Source organism: Octopus bimaculoides, chromosome 2 (assembly GCF_001194135.2).
Source record: "Octopus bimaculoides isolate UCB-OBI-ISO-001 chromosome 2, ASM119413v2, whole genome shotgun sequence".
Lineage (NCBI taxonomy): Eukaryota > Metazoa > Mollusca > Cephalopoda > Octopoda > Octopodidae > Octopus > Octopus bimaculoides.
The window spans coordinates 104234138-104253197 of NC_068982.1; the positions used below are offsets into that span (position 1 = coordinate 104234138).

At 34.5% G+C, this 19060-nt stretch overlaps 1 protein-coding gene across 7 annotated transcripts in view; it reads left to right on the forward strand.

Moving 5' to 3' along the window:
* The first annotated feature begins 466 nt into the window (after positions 1 to 466).
* LOC106878324 (calcium-activated potassium channel slowpoke) overlaps positions 467 to 19060 on the forward strand; it is a 333443-nt gene continuing 314849 nt past the window's right edge. For 4 of the 7 annotated variants that reach the window (XM_052978540.1, XM_052978541.1, XM_052978542.1 and 1 more), the window contains exon 1: positions 467 to 3725. In XM_052978540.1, coding sequence (XP_052834500.1) covers positions 3369 to 3725 — 357 coding nt within the window. In that variant the 5' untranslated portion in view covers positions 467 to 3368. The remainder of the gene's footprint in view (positions 3726 to 19060) is intronic. The other 3 variants (XM_052978544.1, XM_052978545.1, XM_052978546.1) reach the window with 1 other exon arrangement.

Below are 19060 nucleotides of genomic sequence, written 5' to 3' on the forward strand. Positions count from 1 at the left end.
TATATATAGATATATATAGAGAGAGAGAGAGAGAGACATACAGACAGAGGAGAGAGTGAAAGAGACACTTATAGATATATTATAGATCTACGCATATGTATATAAATCTATATATGTATATACGCATATATATGTGTGTGCGTGCATAGTTGCGCGCGCGTGTGTACGTATGTACACACATGTATACACACACAATCGTGTGTAATAAGTTCAGTGAATGGAGGAGGTGAGAAGAAAGAACTAAAACTATTTCATTGAATACGTCAGGCGGTACTGTTCCGGTTGACTGAATTTCCCAGTCAGCTATAAATTACTTATTCGTTTTGGGTCGAAATTCTTCGACATTAAAGCAGATTACGAAAATATTATCCAAATGCTTCAATAAATTTTTTTTTTTTTTTTTTGCTATTTACAGCTGTTACTTAGACATTTACGTAAACCAGTTGCATCGTTGTTTTGTTGATGGTTTGGTACAAACAGCCATTACTGGCAATTAGTGAAGAAAGCCCGCAAAATATCGTTTCATATGTTGACGAAGCTTACGTTTTCTCCACTCTACTTTCACTGTCAACCTCAAACAAACAAATACACGCAGGCAACGCAAAATGACTTGACACGAAAATTCTTAATCAATAACTAACAAGACTTGTACATATTTTACACTTCCTGTAAGCTGGTACCTTTCTTTATGTATCGACCAGAGGAAACGACTAGCTTACTGTACTTTCACGTTTTTCTTCCTTTTTTCTTTCTTTCTTTGATTCTGCTTTTTTTTTCTTCTTTTTTTGACAATAATAACTAGTTCACTATGTGATTCATACAGGCTTCAGTTTAAGTGTTACGAATAAAATATCAAATATTTCAGTTATCGAAAACGTATGCACGTTTATGAAATAATAATGATAATGATGACAATGATACTGACGGTGAATCAGGTGAAATCCTATCGGGAAAAAATGTTTTTCGTAGAAAACAAAGAACGCGTAAAAATCTGTTCGGAACTAACACAAACACGATGGAATATTAGTGAAGATTTGGCGCTTTATTTATAGGATTCATTTTGCATTGTGTGTGTGTGTGTGTGTGTGTGTGTGTGTGTGTGTGTGCATTCTACCTCTTTCATGTTGGGATCCATGTACAAAAGGCAACACAAAGAGCGGCACTTCTCAGATTAGTTGGCGGTGTATCTGCGTGTTTATAAAAAAAAAATAATAAAAAAAAAAATACAAGCTGTTTTAACAGTATTGATGTGTCTCATGCAATATGCGTGTGTCTGTGTGTAAAATCAGGTGGAGGTGTGAAGCGTCGCGGACTCACTCAGTGTAGGAGATGCAAAGCATAAACAGCGCAATAAGCAGGTAGCAATAGCACACAGCTGAGTTTGTGTTGGGGGGGAACAACGTTGTAGCTTGTTCTTTGTACTAGAGTCACACACGCACCTATTTTTGTGTACATATATACATCCATATATATATATATATATATTATATATATATATATATAATGTGTGTGTGTGTATGCATGTATGTGTATGTATCTTCCCGTCTGCAACAAATTCAGATACTTCTTTCTACATAGTTTTCGTTCATGTGTTATTTTCGTCTGCTCCAGTAGTTTTTTTTTTTTCCTCCTAATCTTCTCATTAGCTGAGGTGGGCAAATCCCTTTTCCGTGCATGTTAACGTGTTATATATATATTAAATTTTACACACACACACAAATACACACACACGCGCACGCACACATACATATATATATATATATATATATATATATATATACGCAACAATATTCCATTTACTCAACTGCCACTAGTTGAACAAGCTAAAATGGGCATATATCAAATTACATATCGCTTTTGATGAACTGCTGGAACGTGTCTTATTCCAGTACTCGAGGAATAAATTATTTTCGGATATACTGACGTTTTGTTGAAAGATGGAGAAGTAGTAGGAATATTATAACTCTCCTTCTCGAAGGACTCTCTTGTCATTATCCCCGATCGTGTCTGCCAAGCAATATGTGTACTACTATCGAACTGTAGTAATATGTTAGTTGGAGATTCCTATCTGCTACTACTACAACAATTTACTTGTAGATATTCAAACAACTCACGTATTTAGTGGAGAACGAGAATCCAGCAGATTATATTTCCTTTTTTTTTTCTTCTTCTCTTTCTCTCTTTTATATAACAACCTCATCCAGTTTAAGTGATTTATATAACAATCAAAGACCCGAAGAATGCACCTTCCTTTCTCCTCTTTTTTTACTTTGTTGATACCGCCACTATTTTTTTAGTGTTGTTGCCGTTGTTGATATTGTTACTAACGCTTCTGGCTGGAATTAGTATTGAGATGGGAACATGAGGAGAAATAACACACATATGCTTTACACATTTATAATTTATATACACACGAATATATGTATGTACATATATGAAATTTGATAACACATTTTAATTCTGGCATCAAAAGTACTAGCTTTTCGGATGCGCTTTGCCTTGTCACTGTTAATTATCGCTGTCATCTTTACTCCTACCTGGAATCTATATTGTTCACACCTGACACGTGTGTGTTTTCCGTTCACTATAAAGAAGTTAAATTATTTTTCACATCACCATTTTATTAACAACCTGTTTTTACAACAACAGATATGGTTATTAACAGCGGGTTTCACAAAGTAAAACAACCAAGTTTACTTAAAAGCCTTCACTAAACAACAGTAACCACCCTTAATAGGTGCCGCCTCTTACAACTTGACGTTGAACTGTCACTGGCTTGAAGCAGAAAAGTGTTGGATTGGCCGCTTGAATCTTCTTACCTGCGTCGACTTGTTTAGGCAATTCAGTCTTTCAAAGCCTAAGTATATCTATTTTAGTTTCATTCTTCATCCATAATGTTCTGTGTTGTGTTTTACTGTGCGATTCCCGTTTCTCACCACACGAAATACAAACCTTCACGGAGGGGATATGTACACCAATATTTTGATATAAACAATATAACTTAATTCAATTACAATAATATTACCATGCAAACATGAACAAAAACACCACGATAAAACATTTCTTTCTGACTGTTTCCTTCACCAGATAATTGATAAACAAAATAAACGCGTTTCTATTTCATTGCTGGGATGCGAAGAAAAGGTGACATTTCATACATACAGAAAAAAGTGAAGATTAAAAGAAAAATATCATTTTGTTTTTATTCAAGTGTTTTTAAGAAAAGAACAATTTGAAATAAGGACATCCTAATTTCAAATCTCTGCGTGTAAATATATATACACATATATATATTATATATATATGTTGTGAAGGAAAACCAAGCAGCAAGTTCCTCGTTCACCCCAGATACTGCTCTTTTGTGTAATATGTCGCTCAATAATTGCTCCGACCTTGGTGATCCAAAAGCCAACACCTCCTCTTATGATTACAAATGCGAAGATCGACAATGGAATGTATTTCTTATGTCCAGTTTGATTACCTTTTCATCGGGGTTAGTTGTTATTATTATATGTCGGATAGTTAATTTACTGTGTTGTCGTCACAGAAACAATCCAAATGTCGCGGCGAACAGTAAATCTCTGGCAGCAGCTGGCCAAGGGGCAGCTGCTGCTGGACAGAAACCTTTTCTCAGGACATCGGACCCTGAAATCGGGTGGATGACTGAAGCTAAAGATTGGGCGGGTGAATTAATATCCGGACAAACTACAACAGGACGAATCCTGGTAAGTAATTTTCTATTTCAATATCCATTTAAAATGATACTTATCGGAATGCAAATTGATTTTTTTAAAAAGAGGTAAACAATTTTAGTTCCAAGTTTATTTCAGGTATTTAAGTAAATATATAAAATATACAAACATGACCTGAACCGTTGACCAATATATATATATATATATAAACAATGCAGTTTCCTCATCTTGAACTTGACTTACAATATTACTCTTCTCCTATAGAACTTGTATATACAATTTTTATATTCACCAATTCATTTTGTAATGTATGAGATGAAAACTTTATAATCTATTTCATAGACAAAATGTCTATCAAAGAATATATTGTGATCCATTTGAAGGAAAAACTAATTTTAATATATTCGAACATCTCACTCTATGAAATAAGGAAATCGATTAAAACTGTCAAAATACTTGCATGTGGAACAAAACATAAACAGTGCATTATGTAACTGTCACTACATATATATATATATATATATAATATTTAAAACACATCTTGTCAAATACTTGAATTATTAAATGTAGAGTATTCGAGCCGAAGTATTTAGTGTTGCATTTATATATGTCATAAGAAGAGGGGGTCTGTGCAGCAAGACCAACCCAAACACCAGAGTAATTACTGTTCGTTTAATAGTAATGAAGCTTGCAATTTTCAGCCAATGCGAAACGGGAAATTATGACTTTCGTGTTTTTATTAAAAGCTATGTATTGGATAAGCGATGCTATAAAAGAAAAATAAGAGGTCCTAGTTGTTGTTATAAGTAAACTAATTTGGAAATGTTTTCCTTTCAAAACCGGTAAGCTCCCGGTGAATTAAATCTGCAACCCGGTTTTGATTCTTGGCCATTCCTTTTACAAAAGTAATCCTCTTAAAAACAAAGAATATGAAAGTACCAAACCCCATTTCACCTTTGTGTGTGGGGTCTTGTGCACATGTGAAAAAGCGCACTTATAGGAAACCTTCTAAGTTCCAATGGTAAAGATAACGAACCTTTTCTCTGGCATTAGAAGCTTTAATAGAAAGTGATAGTAATTTACGACATCGTAAAACGGCATGTCATCAATACTCATCACTTGCATAGACCCTTGTTTTTTGTTTTTGGTGAGAGGTACGTTAGAAGGGTTTGTGATTTTTTTTTCGAGTTTTTATGTTAGCTGTTGTTTTAGTAATAGGATTGTAGGTTCAGTTTTAAGTATGGTACTGATATTTATTTTATAGATCTACAAGGGTCAAACGACAGTTTGACCCTTGTTATATCTAGTGGAACTGGAACTTAGATCCATTAAAATCAACACTGCAATGTGTGGAACTGTCTTTCTTTTATTTAACCATTCTACCTAGTTTTGTATTAATTCGTATATTTTTGAAAATGAAAGTATTCTGGCATGTTTGTACCACTATAATGAAAGAATGAAGCTTGTAATAGAGTATCAGATGTAAATGTGAACACTTCAAGCTAAGGAAAGCCTCCACATGGTCCTTCGTCTGCTAGAAACAACAACCAGTTATCCCACTCTAACATATACAATGTCTGAAAAAAGTACAGACGGACACGGATGGAATGTCTTTTTTATATTAGGTCTGCTTGGTTACATAGAACTAAGTTACAGAATGGACAATTTTCCCCTCTAGTTGATAAGTTTTAGTAGTTCATATCACTGCATCTTCAAATTTAATTAAAGAGCGACTAATTTCCTTTTCAATGTATAGAATTCAAGTAAATGAGGTGTCACGTTCCTTGGTCTTGCATTTATATGCAATTGTAAACATTGCACGAAGTTGTTAGAGTTAGCACTTCTAATTGCTTATACTTAAAGTATAATAAATTTATGTGCTAAGTTATCATAGCTTCAGAAACCCCTTTAAAAGCCCAGACATTCTTTAATACAATATTTAATAAGTTTCAGCTTAAGGTAAAGGTATATTAATCTGTACTAAACATATTGCTTCAGATTTAATAGTAAGTTAATGGAAAGGCAGTGACATTTAGGCCTTTTATAAATGTGTATATGAATGTTTTCTTCTGGGAATCAAAATCAGGTCATGGTTTGCTTATAATTAATACAACCATAATGAAATCTGAAGCACAATGAGTGAGGTTAAGCTGTTGAACTACTGACTACATGATCAGGAGTTCTAACCTTTACAAGAGCCATCGTGTTGTTCTTCTAGGTAGGGTACATAACTCTATTTGCTCTCGTGAATGAACTGCTAAGATTTTAATGTAAATAACATTAGATGTTATATGAACCAACTATCAGAAGGAAAATAGAAACAGATCCACTTGCAGGACTCTAGCTATCTCTTAGTGGAAATTAGCTATATTATTAATTATACTACAGAATGATTGCCAATCCTCTTCTCCAGGAAGTGGTTGACCAATTTACTTGTGAAAATAAAACTGCACATTTAAAATAACTGAGGAAAAAAATATCTAATTTGAAAAGAGTTTAAACAGGTGCCAGTATCAAACAGAATAAATAAATCTCTGTTATTCTAAAATTGTATCCTTAATTATAAATATTGTCATCATTTTCTGTTTCAATATCCATAATGGATACTTCCAGTTACTCAGCATGTTTAGGTACATATTGTTGAGCAAGGAGACTATTCCAAATAAACTGGTTCATGACTAAGTTAATTCTCTCTTCAAGTCACTTCCATCGATACTGGTATGAATATCACCTACTCTCAGTCTTTTCTGCTACAAAAACATAGTTTAGATCTTTTGTTATTTCTGGGCAGGCCATTTAATACCTTTGTTATCAGTGAAGAATAAGTACCAGAATCAGTAGCATTTTGTATGAAAGATTGGTATCCTATTCCTGAAATGCTTCCCTTGTTTACTTAACACTTTGAGATATTCAAATTATTTACATGCTTGACTATTACACATTTGTTACCATAGTAACTAGTTTAAAATGGAAATATATGTAACAATCAAGAACACCCAGAAGATGTATAACTAAATACTTTACCCTTTTGTTACCATATTCTTGTTGACATACACTTCTTTTATTTGAATTAATTTTGAAAATTATGAAGAATTTAGTGAAATAACTTTGTCATTATTAATCTGGTATTTGGAACATATATTGGTTTCAAATTTTGACACAAGGCCAGCAAGTTCATGGAAGGGGTTATACTGATTACATTGACCCGTGTTCAACTTATTTTATTGATCCTGGAAGGATGAAAGGCAAAGTTAACCTCGGCAGAATTTGAACTCAGAATGTAGAGATGTACAAAATGCCATGAAGTATTTTGCCTGGTATGCTAATGAGTCAGCCAGCTCACTGCTTTATTTAAAACATATATTAACAGAAAATTTTGATGGAAGGTTTTAATTTAGATCACTTTAAAACAAGAAGTTTGTATTATGGAACCTGGACTAGTCTCAGGCAAGTTGATATCAAGAGTTAAAGTGCTTTTTTCATTAATACCATCTAATGTAGAAAAACTGAACTCATTTTTAGGAAACTAAGGCTAATCTCAACTATGTGTGGGTGGTGGGGAATGATGTATTTAACAAATCAACCTAAGTGCCAAATTAAATGAAACCACAGAGTAGTATCTATAGCAACGATATAGCCCTCAAATCATGCCATACCATCTTAAAGAGAGAACATGTCAGATAATGTAAAACTACATACTCTTAAAAAACAAGACAGTCATATCTGGGATACCTTTAATCATGTGACTCTTTGATGAAGATTAACCTAGAATTAAAACGTTTGCATGTAATTGAATTGCACTTCTTTTAGGTAGAATCATTGTGGTGTTTGTTCTATATTTTTTATATATGAACTCAAATCCCACCAAGGTCAAGTTTGCTTTCTATCTCTCTGGAGTTGGTAAAATAAAATACTACTATTAGTCAAAAATTACATCAATTTTATTAAATGTTGTCTTTCCTCAAAATTTGAGAGCTTGTGCTTGAGGAAGGAATTAAAATTTCCATATTCCTTCCAGTTCTCATAGACAAGATGATCGTTCTTTTAATGCTTTAGTTACTTTAGATTTTTAGAGCCTGCCTGGCTAAGACCATGCTGGAGTACCATCTATTTAGAACGTCATGTTTTACTAAAGTTAATTATATTTGGTCTGAAGTCTTTAAGAAATATAGCTGAAGTGGAAAAGTTGGACAAGTGCCTGAAACTCTCCTATTACAAGGATTTAGCAAGGATACAAATAACCTCAGCTGCAACTATCAAACTCAACAATTCCCAGGGAATATGTCTTTGTATAGTGGCTCAAACTGCCAGAAATAATTGGCAAATCTCCCTCAAATCACATCTATCTGCTTTTAAAAATGCAGCAAAATATAGTCCTGAAACAAAACTAGATGATCACAATTTGAACACTTTGATCATAGAGTTGGTCTGAAGTTAAACAACAACTCACTGAAATCTGTCATGAGCCAAAGATCTCATTAGGCCAAAGCTTAACCTCATTTCCATGGTGTATTACAACACTCCCTACCCCACTGAATGGGACATTAGTCAGGTGCAGGGTTAACTTCCCAGCTATTGCTGGTACTCACTGCTAAGCGGACTGGAGCAACTTGTGTTTTGCTGAAGAGCACAACATACTGCCCAGTCTGGGAACTGAAACCATGATTATAGGATCAGGAGTGCAATACTCTAACCACTAGTGTCTTTACAACACCAACACCAACAACTAATAATAATAATAATGATAATAATAATAATAATCCTTTCTACTATAGGCACAAGGCCTGAAATTTTGCAGGAGGAGACTAGTCAATTACATCAACCCCAGTGCTTGATTGGTATTCATTTTATCAATCCCAAAAGGATGAAAGGCAAAGCTGACCACAGTGGAATTTGAACTCAGAATGTAAAGGTGGATGAAATCCCGGAAAGCATTTTGCCAAGCGTGCTAACAATTCTGCCAGCTCACCCCACTATATAATAATAATAATAATAATAATGCTTCAAATTTTAGCACAAGGCCAGCAGTTTTGGGAAATGGGCTAAGTTGGTGACCTCGACTGCAGTGCTCAACTTATTCTATCAACCCCAAAAGGATAAAAGGCAAAGTCAACCTTGGTAGAGGCCTTTACCTTCTTTATTTTGGTTTGTTGGAGCTTGCTGTACACATCCTACCATTTTATAAACATTCTCTAACCTTTTCTGGGTTATTTCCTTGTTAAGTTGCATTGTTTATTATTTTGATATTAAAACTCTTCAGATAACTTTAATGTAAAAATTTAAGGAAGAGATGACAGTAGACAGAACTTAGCATAGATCTTCGAATAAGTTATTTTTCAACTAAATAACCATTGTTGTGGCACATAACTTAACTATTAGAGTGTTGTGCTCACAAATATAAAATCAAAGGGTTAATTCATCCACCAAGCAGTGCATCGTCTCCTTGAGCTAAGTACTTCATCATGTGTTGCTCCGGTCCTCTCAGCTGAAAATGAGTACCGACCCTCTCTCCCTCCAGCTGTCATACCCTTGATTCTGAGTCAAAGATGAGCATATATCCTATCTGAGTCAAAGATCTATAAAATAATTATACAGGCATCTAAAATAATTACTGAAAACATGGCACATGTTACCAAGTCATACTTACTTGCAAGAGACAGCTATACTTTAACCTGGCTAAGTATCATATCTAGGGTAATCACTCACTCATGGAAGCACCTTGTACAGCCTGAAATTGACCAACATGGCCTGATAGTCCTACAACCAACTAACAATGATTTGCTGAGTTGTCATCCAGTAGTAGATCAAACAATGGCTGAATGGAATTGTTGATTTTACATTAATTTCTAAGATAGGTGGTAAAATGTTGATACTTTTTGCACTGTCTAGTTTAAAGTTTCTTTCTAAAATAACAAAAGTGATGCACAGAGGCAGATTGTATTCTTTTCTCATTCTGTAAGCTCTAAGGTGTATTAGTAAGAATATCCAAAAATGAGATAATTCGAGAATGGCATAGAGTGAGTGATGTGATTTCAGAATAACAAAAGCACTAGTTCTGCCAAGCCAGACATGTCACAAGATTCACTGTCAACATGTGGATCTGTGAAGTTGTCGAGTGGTATCCAAGAGATCAGAAAGGACCACTCGGAAGGCCTATATGATAACAGGAATATGATTTAGTTATACAATTACAGCCAAGATTGGGGAAAATGGTGCAATCAAGAAAAACTGGAAGCATATCATGACCAAGGGTGTATAAAAACATCTGATAGTCTGGTTGATAGAGTAATACAGTGACTAGAATGGAGCATAGTTGTTAGTATTTAGCTGCAAGTCAGCCCAATCATCCCATTTTTTTGTATATCTATGGTTACATTATCCAATCTGACCTTTTTATCTATTTATTTTAAAATGAGAGACTAGGAAGAAGATTTAATTGCTAATCTGTTGGGTTGATTGACCACATAAAAACTCACACATTGGTTTGAAATTGATGAAATAAGAGAGCAGGGTAAATTCAATCAGCTTCAGTATATTGTTAGTAAATTATTATAACCTTTTATCTAAGAATTTTATGGCTATGCATTATTAATGTTTAGCTATTGACCAATCATATTTATCATTGTTTTAAATTAACTAACCAGCCATAATATAAGGTTAGGTGAAGGGTGGTGGATTGGCAGAATCATTAGAGCAATGGAAAGAATGCTTAGCAGTATTTGTTCTGGCATTTTACATTCTGAGTTTAAATGTTGCCAAGCCTTTCATCCTTCCGGAATCAGTAAAATAAAATATTAGTCAAGTATGTTCTGGGGTCGATATAATCAACTAAAACTTCTCACCCCACCCCGTCCCACAAATTTCTGGCCTTGCACCTGTGTTAGAAAGAATTATTAGGTTAGACAGAAGAAATGGCAGAATATTGAACTAATTCTACAGTTAACTTATCTTTCATACCTCCATGTTTAGTAAAATACATGCCAAAAGCCAACAAGTGAGTATCTATCTACATCATTGCTTAACTTGCTAGAAATAGCAATCAAATCTTCTAAACCTTACCCTAGCAAAAATATAATAAATCAGTTCACTCTACTCTTCCCTTACAAGTATGTGGGAGAAATGGCGGGGAGTACCAGAAAATTACCATACGGTATTCACTTTCTTTCTTTGACCTTCTAAATACCCGTAATATATCAGGCAGTGGTGACTTGGCAGAACTGTTAGAGAATCTCGTGTTAGTTATTCTGACTTCTTGCATTCCTACAAAGGCAAACTTTACCTTTTTCCCTTCCAGGTTCAATAAATAGTCTCCCCACCTCCCTCATTTCTCTCTCTCTCTCTCTGTTAATTACATTGTGCTGTGAGAAAGGTTCCTTGGAAACCATGCACAGTGTCTCTTTCTCTAGAAGTAGTGGATGTTTGAATAAGATGTCAGCAACCTCTTTTCATAAGAAAATGTTATACTACTGTAATTGTCCATGTAACACAAAATATAAAGTATATACCAGGAATTTCATTCTTCTCTACTCCTCTACTACAAATTTGTGCCCTGATGAAAGGTATTTCAATCATAACCATCCAGTCCTTCTGTATATCATGAATTACATTATCAAGTGTGTTCATTTTTTAAGCAGGTAGAGTGTATTTGAATGACCACATAGTCAGGTAACTCAGTACAGCCAAATTGTTAATACTTAGTTACTTCACTTTATGTTTTGCATTCCAACCATGTTGAAGTTGATTTCTCCTTTTATCATTCTAGGGGCAGAGGTTGGTAAAATTAGTACCAGTAAAATTTTATGCTTGAACTAATCAACTGTACCTTCTTTGTCCCATTAGAAATTACATTGATTGAGAGAAGTGGTGGAATTTAATTACATATCTTTACATTCTGATTTCAAATCTCACAGGAGTTTGATTTGAGCCTTCATTACTCTACAGTCCATGTAACTGAGTATGTAACTCTTCATATATGAGTATGTGAGTATGTAACTGAGTATGTGACTCCTCATACAACGGTTTCAAATTTTGGCACAAGACCTGCAATCTTAAGTGAGGGGATTAGTTGATTACATCAACCCCAGTGTTCAACTGGTAATTATTTTGTCAGCCTCAAAAGGATGAAAGGTAAAGTCAATCTCAGCAGAATTTGAACCCAGAATGATAAAAGCTGAAAGAAATGCCACTTAGAGTTTTGTCTGACTCACTAATGATTCTGACAGCTCACTGTTTTTCTCCATATATTAATTTTTGTTGTTGTTGGCACTCCATCGCTTATGACGTCGAGGGTTCCAGTTGATCCAATCAACGGAACAGCCTGCTCATGAAATTAATGTGCAAGTGGTTGAGCACTCCACAGACATGTGTACCCTTAACGTAGTTCTCGGGGAGATTCAGCGTGACACAGTGTGACAAGGCTGACCCTTTGAATTACAGGCACAACAGAAACAGGAAGTAAGAGTGAGAGCTTTGCTTGCTGACTTTATTTTCTATAAAATATACTGTGGTTGTTTATATGGTGTGTAGCTCTCCTATGCAAAATTAGTTTTGCATCTAAGCAAAGGAAATTCTACTTGTATTTAAGTATAAGTGTAGGCATGGTTGTTTGGTTAAGAAACTTGCTTTGCAATCACATGGTTCTGAGTTCCGTCCCATTGTGTGGAACCTTGGTATAATAGAAGTGTCTTCTACTATAGCCTCAGGCCAAAAGCTTAAAAGCTGCACTCTGTGCGGACTTTTAGGCTAGCTCATGCGACTCAAAACTAAAGAGAGCAATAATAGTAAGGCATTTATTGGTACCCTACCAATGTGGTATTACCCTACCAATATAGTATTACTTTAAACTCAGTTTAAATTTTAAAATATTGTAAGTTCACATTTTTGGAGTTCTTTTAAAATTTGAATTTTCAACTGTTAGCATATTACAAATCCTCATCCCAACCTGATCCCAATGCTGGATGTTCAAGAACCAAATTAAGGACAGATTTTCAATCCCAGGATCATCCTGATTCCAAAAAGGTATAATATGTCTATGTAGAGCAAATGTAAACTGAGATACAGGGGTCCTGGACAGACAGACAAACAGAATTTCATGTTTATTATTATAGAAGGTAGAACAGAGTTGGGTAATTCATAGGAAAGACAATATTACTCATTGAGAGCACAGGTCTGTAGCCACTCCTAAAGTGCTAGTGAGTGAAATCTGACTTATCAGGTGGATAATTTTAAATGCTGTCCTGAATATGTGTGTTTGTGTGTTAGGATAAACTTGTGTTAAGAATTGTTGAATAGCTCCAGTTACCTGTTTTGTTTGATCAAATACTTAGGAACAACTGAAAAGCTCACCACCATAAATATGCTAATATAAGTTGTAATGTTTTTAATTTTTGAATGGCTTTGACAGAGAAGGAAAGAGACAGCTTTAGAGCTTTTTTAGGTCTCCCCATGGTTTGAAAAAGGAAGGAGGAGGACATTATCCCCAAACCAAAGATCTGGCCTGCATGTTTTACATGTAGTAGCTTCAGCTAAAGGCACTTGGGTTGAACTTTGCTGTTATATCTAGGACCATTCACATTTTGTTTATGTGATCCTTATTGCAGAGAGCCTTCTGAAACTGGTGAGGGGAAAATGACATAAATCTTGAATCTTAGATTTGTCTTCAGACTAAACACTTCCATTACAAGCATTAACTTTGAAAGAGTACCTATTCTGCTATGAGAACCAAGTGTAGTGTTAAATCAAGTGAAAGATTAAATTCCCCCACCCAACAATATGTGCCATCTATCCAATAGGTTTCTGCACAGTTTCTGCATCTATTAAATTTCATTCACAAAGCTCAAAGCTTAGGTTCATCCAAGATTATGGTAGAAGACATCCGAGGTACAGTACAGTAAGATAAACCTAAAGCCATGCAATTTCAAAATAAAGTTCTTAATGTATGGACATGTCTGTGCCCTATTTTACTGGGAGTTGAGATTCATTTGGTTGATAGATTCCTTTATTTGATAATAGTTGAAGAGAACAGATAAAATCTTCTCTCACTGATCAGGCATCATAGTTAAGATTAGTGTGGGATCTCCTTGAAGTAATAATGGGAGAATTGTTTCCTATTGGTAAATAGATCACAGGGAAGTGATTGGAGGAAATCGACTTCCATAAAACCAGTTTAATGTGCAATTTGAGTAAAGCTGAGTGTAAATGAATTTAAAAATAACTACTGTTTTGAACTCATCTTCATCTATTTTTATTGGATATTCCTCTGTCCCCACCCACTTCTGCTCATCTTTTACCTTGAGGTGCTACCTGAACACTTCAGTACCACCATTTCTCTCTTATCAACTATTGTTGATACATTCTCTCTCTTTCCTCTAAATGTGAGTAGCCATAAAGCTCCTCTTGAAGAAACAGCTCTGCTCTATCTCTTTCTCTCATACCTTAACTTTCATCCACTAACATAAAGTCCTACCGACCCCTCAGATTCCATAGTCTTGTGAACTGCATGGTGACCTCACTAATGCCAGTGACATGAAAGAAAAACACCCAGTACATATTGTAAAGTGGTTGGTGTTGGGAAGGGCATTCAGCTCTAAAAACCATGACAAAGCAGATACTGGATCTTGATGCAGTCCTTGGATCCATTAGATCCTATCAAACCATCCAGCCTATGCCAGCATGGAACATGGACATCAAATGATGATTGTGATTCATTTTCAGCAATTTTTATTCAATAAATTCTCTAATCCTATTTGCAATCTTTGCTGTAACATACCACCCATTAAACCCTTTTGTTACCACCTCAACTATTATTTGCCAACTCATCTACTTTGGCTTCTGGTTCAAGCTACTTCTAACCCAGCTATGATTTTCCATCCCAGTTACTATCTGCCATTTATCAACTACTACATGTTGCCCAATTAATACCACAACATCACTTATCTATCAGTCTTTCACTAGGGACCTTGTAAGTTGTCAATATGTACTGAGTAAATATCCTTCCATAAATTTTTATTATCTTCAAAATATAGATGATTTAATTCAGTCCTAAGTTTTAAGGTAGCATATCCACAACAAAAATTAACCGTTTTTTTAAAAGTTGATCAAACAATACTCCACATAAACAAGCTTACCAGGTATGTTGCCTCTCGCAAATGAACTGCAGCCAGGTCTGATACCCTCCATTCCACAAATCACCTATAATGACAAAAGTCATAGAGATCATTCCCACATCTATCACTTTGTAGGTTTAAACCATACAGTAATAATACACTCTAATATCATTCAAATAAAGTAAAAAAACCTTGACGGTTGTCTAAATTCTATCATAAATTCCATCATAAGATATACCATCTCTTCCAGGGTTTTCAAACTAGAAAGTGTAGAGCACTGAAAATCATTCTCTCAGAACACAAAAAAATCTATACATATTCCAGTACTAAGTCCTAAATTTCTACTAGTGATACTATTAACAATGCTCTACTACGATTACCACAAACAGGACCACCACCAATATTGGGAGTCACTAAATGGTCCCTTATTAAACCTGCTAGAAATAACAATCAAGTCTCATCAAATCACACCCTACCATCTTTAAAATGGGAAAGCTATTTTGAATAACTTAGTCCGAGACATATGTCTACAAAATAAAGATGACATGGTCATGGCTTGAATACTTTTTAAATATAAACTTGCTCAATCAGGGCTAACCAGAGACTAAACAACATACCACTACTAAAACTACTAATATTGTTACAGCCACCATAATAGCCAAATCCATTACAACTATTACTCTTTTATACTATTATTATGACCATCACTACTGCCACAGCTACCATCTTCATCATTTTTATTACTGCTAATTTTATTGCCACAACCAACACTACTACTACTACTACCACTATTTTTGCCATTACTTCAACTACTCCAACCCCAACACTTAATACCACTGTTTCTACAATAAAGGTTAATACTTTCTGCACAATCCTAGTAGAATAAACAAAGATATCTATATATTTAATGAAAATCTCACATCCAGAGAGATATAACAAGTAATTTTAATATAGTTGAATGGCATTTCATCCTTAAAGCGAATACTGTTTTCATTAAAAATAACCTCTTTTAATGTATCTTCTTTATTGTAACCTGTTGTAATGTCCATCTGACACAAAACATTACTTTATATGAATGATATATTTACTAACATATACGCTTGCATTAAATTCAGTTAATTATTTATGATGATTAGATTACCATAGAGATAAACAGACAAAATCTACAAAAAGGTATTGTTTTCTTGTAAAAGGAAATGATTATGGGTATTAGAATTAATTTGGGTGGTAAATTTAATCCATTGTTAGTTTAACACTACAATGTGGTCTTTGGGTGCCTTAATTGAAGTTTACTCTGTTGCAAGCTTTCAGGAACCAAGTCTCCCTTCCTCCTACTAGTCTTGGAAGCCCTGAGTTATGATCACTGCCCTTCTCTCCCAGGCCAAATAGTAAAACAAAATTTCCTAATATTTTTTTATGACTAGATTTTGCACCACCTAGAAATAAACTGAAAATTGAGGCTCCTACTTCATTCCAGGGTTCTGATAAGAATGACAGTTTGAACAACAAACAGTGGCTCAGATCAGATTCCTGGAATTAAATAATGTAAAGATTGTTTCATACTTAGCTCTGTAGTTGTACAGAAAATACCTCCTAATAGTTATCTCAAAAATTATTCTGTAATAGGCACTTCATGATTTACTTTCACTCAACACTACTAAACTACTGATTATACAAACTCAAAGAAACAAACTCACAATAAGGCTAAAATGATCAAAGTTAAATTTTTAAATTTATTATTCTTTTGGATAACAATTCCATGCTTACCATGCATGTTCTAAATAACCTAGATTGCATTACAAATTCACAAATACTAGATTTCATTTCCATATCAGAAAATACTTCAGTTCTGAACAGCTGTCCACTTTATAAAAAATACAAATATACTATATTGTGGATTTAATCAAACAGCTGGTATGGGACACCCCATTGCATGCTTATATTCTAGATTGCATCTAAAAATAGGTCATTTGCTTGACAGACAATTCTTTATTTGTAAACATTGTGCTGCTAGCTAGTATGTCACCAGGAGAGTCATGAAATCACATGTTGCTTATTCTAGGTTATAACTGCCATCTCTTTTTACACCTCTTAGGTGAGATACAGCTCTTCTGAAGGTAATTCATGTAGGAGTATGGGAACTCTGAATAAAAACGTTATGACATGAAAGCAAACTATATAAACATGTGTAGGAGAAACAGTCTTTTATGACATAATGACAGCTATGTAATCTAAAAGAGCAGCCACTCTGGACATAAACTGCTATACTTAACATATGACATTTAGTATTGCTTTAAGTACAATGTGTTAAGTATAGTAGTTTAGTTTGTGGATGTGATTTCAGTTCCTGGGTCAGTTAAACAATACCATATTTGATGGTATATAAGATAACTTTCTTTCCTTAAAAAAAAAATCCTTCATGAAACCAGCCCAGACTTTAAATGTGAAGTTGGGCCTCCCAGAAGTTAATTTTGTCTAAAGCCTTTTTTTAATCTGAATACATACTGCTGTAATTGGGGTGCATCTAATATGCCTGTGCAACTTTTATACCATCAAAAATGGTATATACTCTGGTTCAAGCTGAATGAGTGAGTAACATCACAAATAGAAGAGTATTTCAAGTATAGACAGTAGAATAAGAAGAATCTACTCTGTAGATTTAATGAAGGGTTTGGCTTGATACTCTGAAAACATCACCAAATATGAAAGCACTTGAAAAAGGCTAGGTATACTATCTTATTTGTAGATACCCTCAATAGCATGCTAATTATGTGTTATAAGTGTGTAATGAGATGAAGATATAGAGCTTCTGGTGGATGCTGTCTGAGGACTTGATGTTTGTATTCTACATCTTGTTATTTTTTTGTTTTAGTCATCACAACTAAGGTTATGATGGAGTGTGTAAAAATAGTATATAGTAAAATGATAAAATAAGAAATAATTGTTGATTAGAAGTTTTGTTACTAATTTAAGATTTAATGCTTATTTCATTAGTGCTTTCAAGAATAGGTATTTAAAATTAAACCAGCAACAAGGCTTTCAGTTGATAGTTATTTTTTATTTTATCACTCTGCTAAACATTGTTATCATGTGTTCATCCAAATACCAATTTACATATCCATCTATTTACCTCTTATCATCATTTGTCTGTTTCTATACTCATCACTTAGATCTCACATAACTGCACCTATCCACTACCCATAGTTTAAAAGAGTGTCAGATCTCTCAAGATTGTTAAGAGCATCGGATTTCATACAATGGTTATTCAGAGATATCCAAGGATGGAAGAATAGCATTAAAAATTTGAGGTGCAGTTGTTTAAAAGTAATCTTGAAAGTTATAAATCACATAGATGAAATTACAAAGGATAGAAATATACCTACATGAAGGATGGGAACAGACATAAATTATGATGACAAACATTGTGAAGAATACTTTGAGAATTTCACTCCTGTTATAGAAGATGTCTGTGGAGGCCCAGACCGGGCTTTGTGAGTGTTTATTGAGTGAAAACACCTAAAGCTCCACGAGGCTCCGGCAGGGGATGGTAGCGAACCCTGCTGTACTCTTTCACCACATCTTTCTCTCGCTCTTACTTCCTGTTCCTGTTGTGCCTGTTATTCAAAGGGTCATCCTTGTCACACTGTGTCACGCTGAATATCCCAGAGAACTACGTTAAGGGTACACGTGTCTATGGAGTGCTCAGCCACTTGCACGTTAATTTCACGAGCAGGCTGTTCCATTGATCGGATCAACTGGAACCCTCGAAGTCGTAAGCGATGGAGTGCCAACAACAACAATAGATGTCTGACCATAGTTCAGAAAGGCTGGTTTAACATCAGTTTACTAAATAGTTTTTGGGTAGATCAGTGTTTTTCAAGGTGGGGAAAGGGGAATGCCTATATATAGGTAGAACATGGAACTTCAGAAGGGAGTCTGGGATCAATAACTACAATAAAGTCTTTAAATTTCTAAAAAGTATACAGGTGAAATAAACATCAGACATATGTTTCTGTGCCCCACATAGAAACTGCAGGAACTACTTAAAATCGCGATGTTGGTAATTGTTCTGTATCTTCACCTGAGTGGAGCAGTGATGGCTGAATTAGATTTTGTCTACAGAAGGATTCCAACTGTGGTCACTTGTTAACCACTATCACATGAAACTAGTCCATATAGTTTGTTCATTCATGCTAGAGTGCTTTTTTTATAAATGTATGTGTGTATATATATATATATATATATATATATATATATATATAT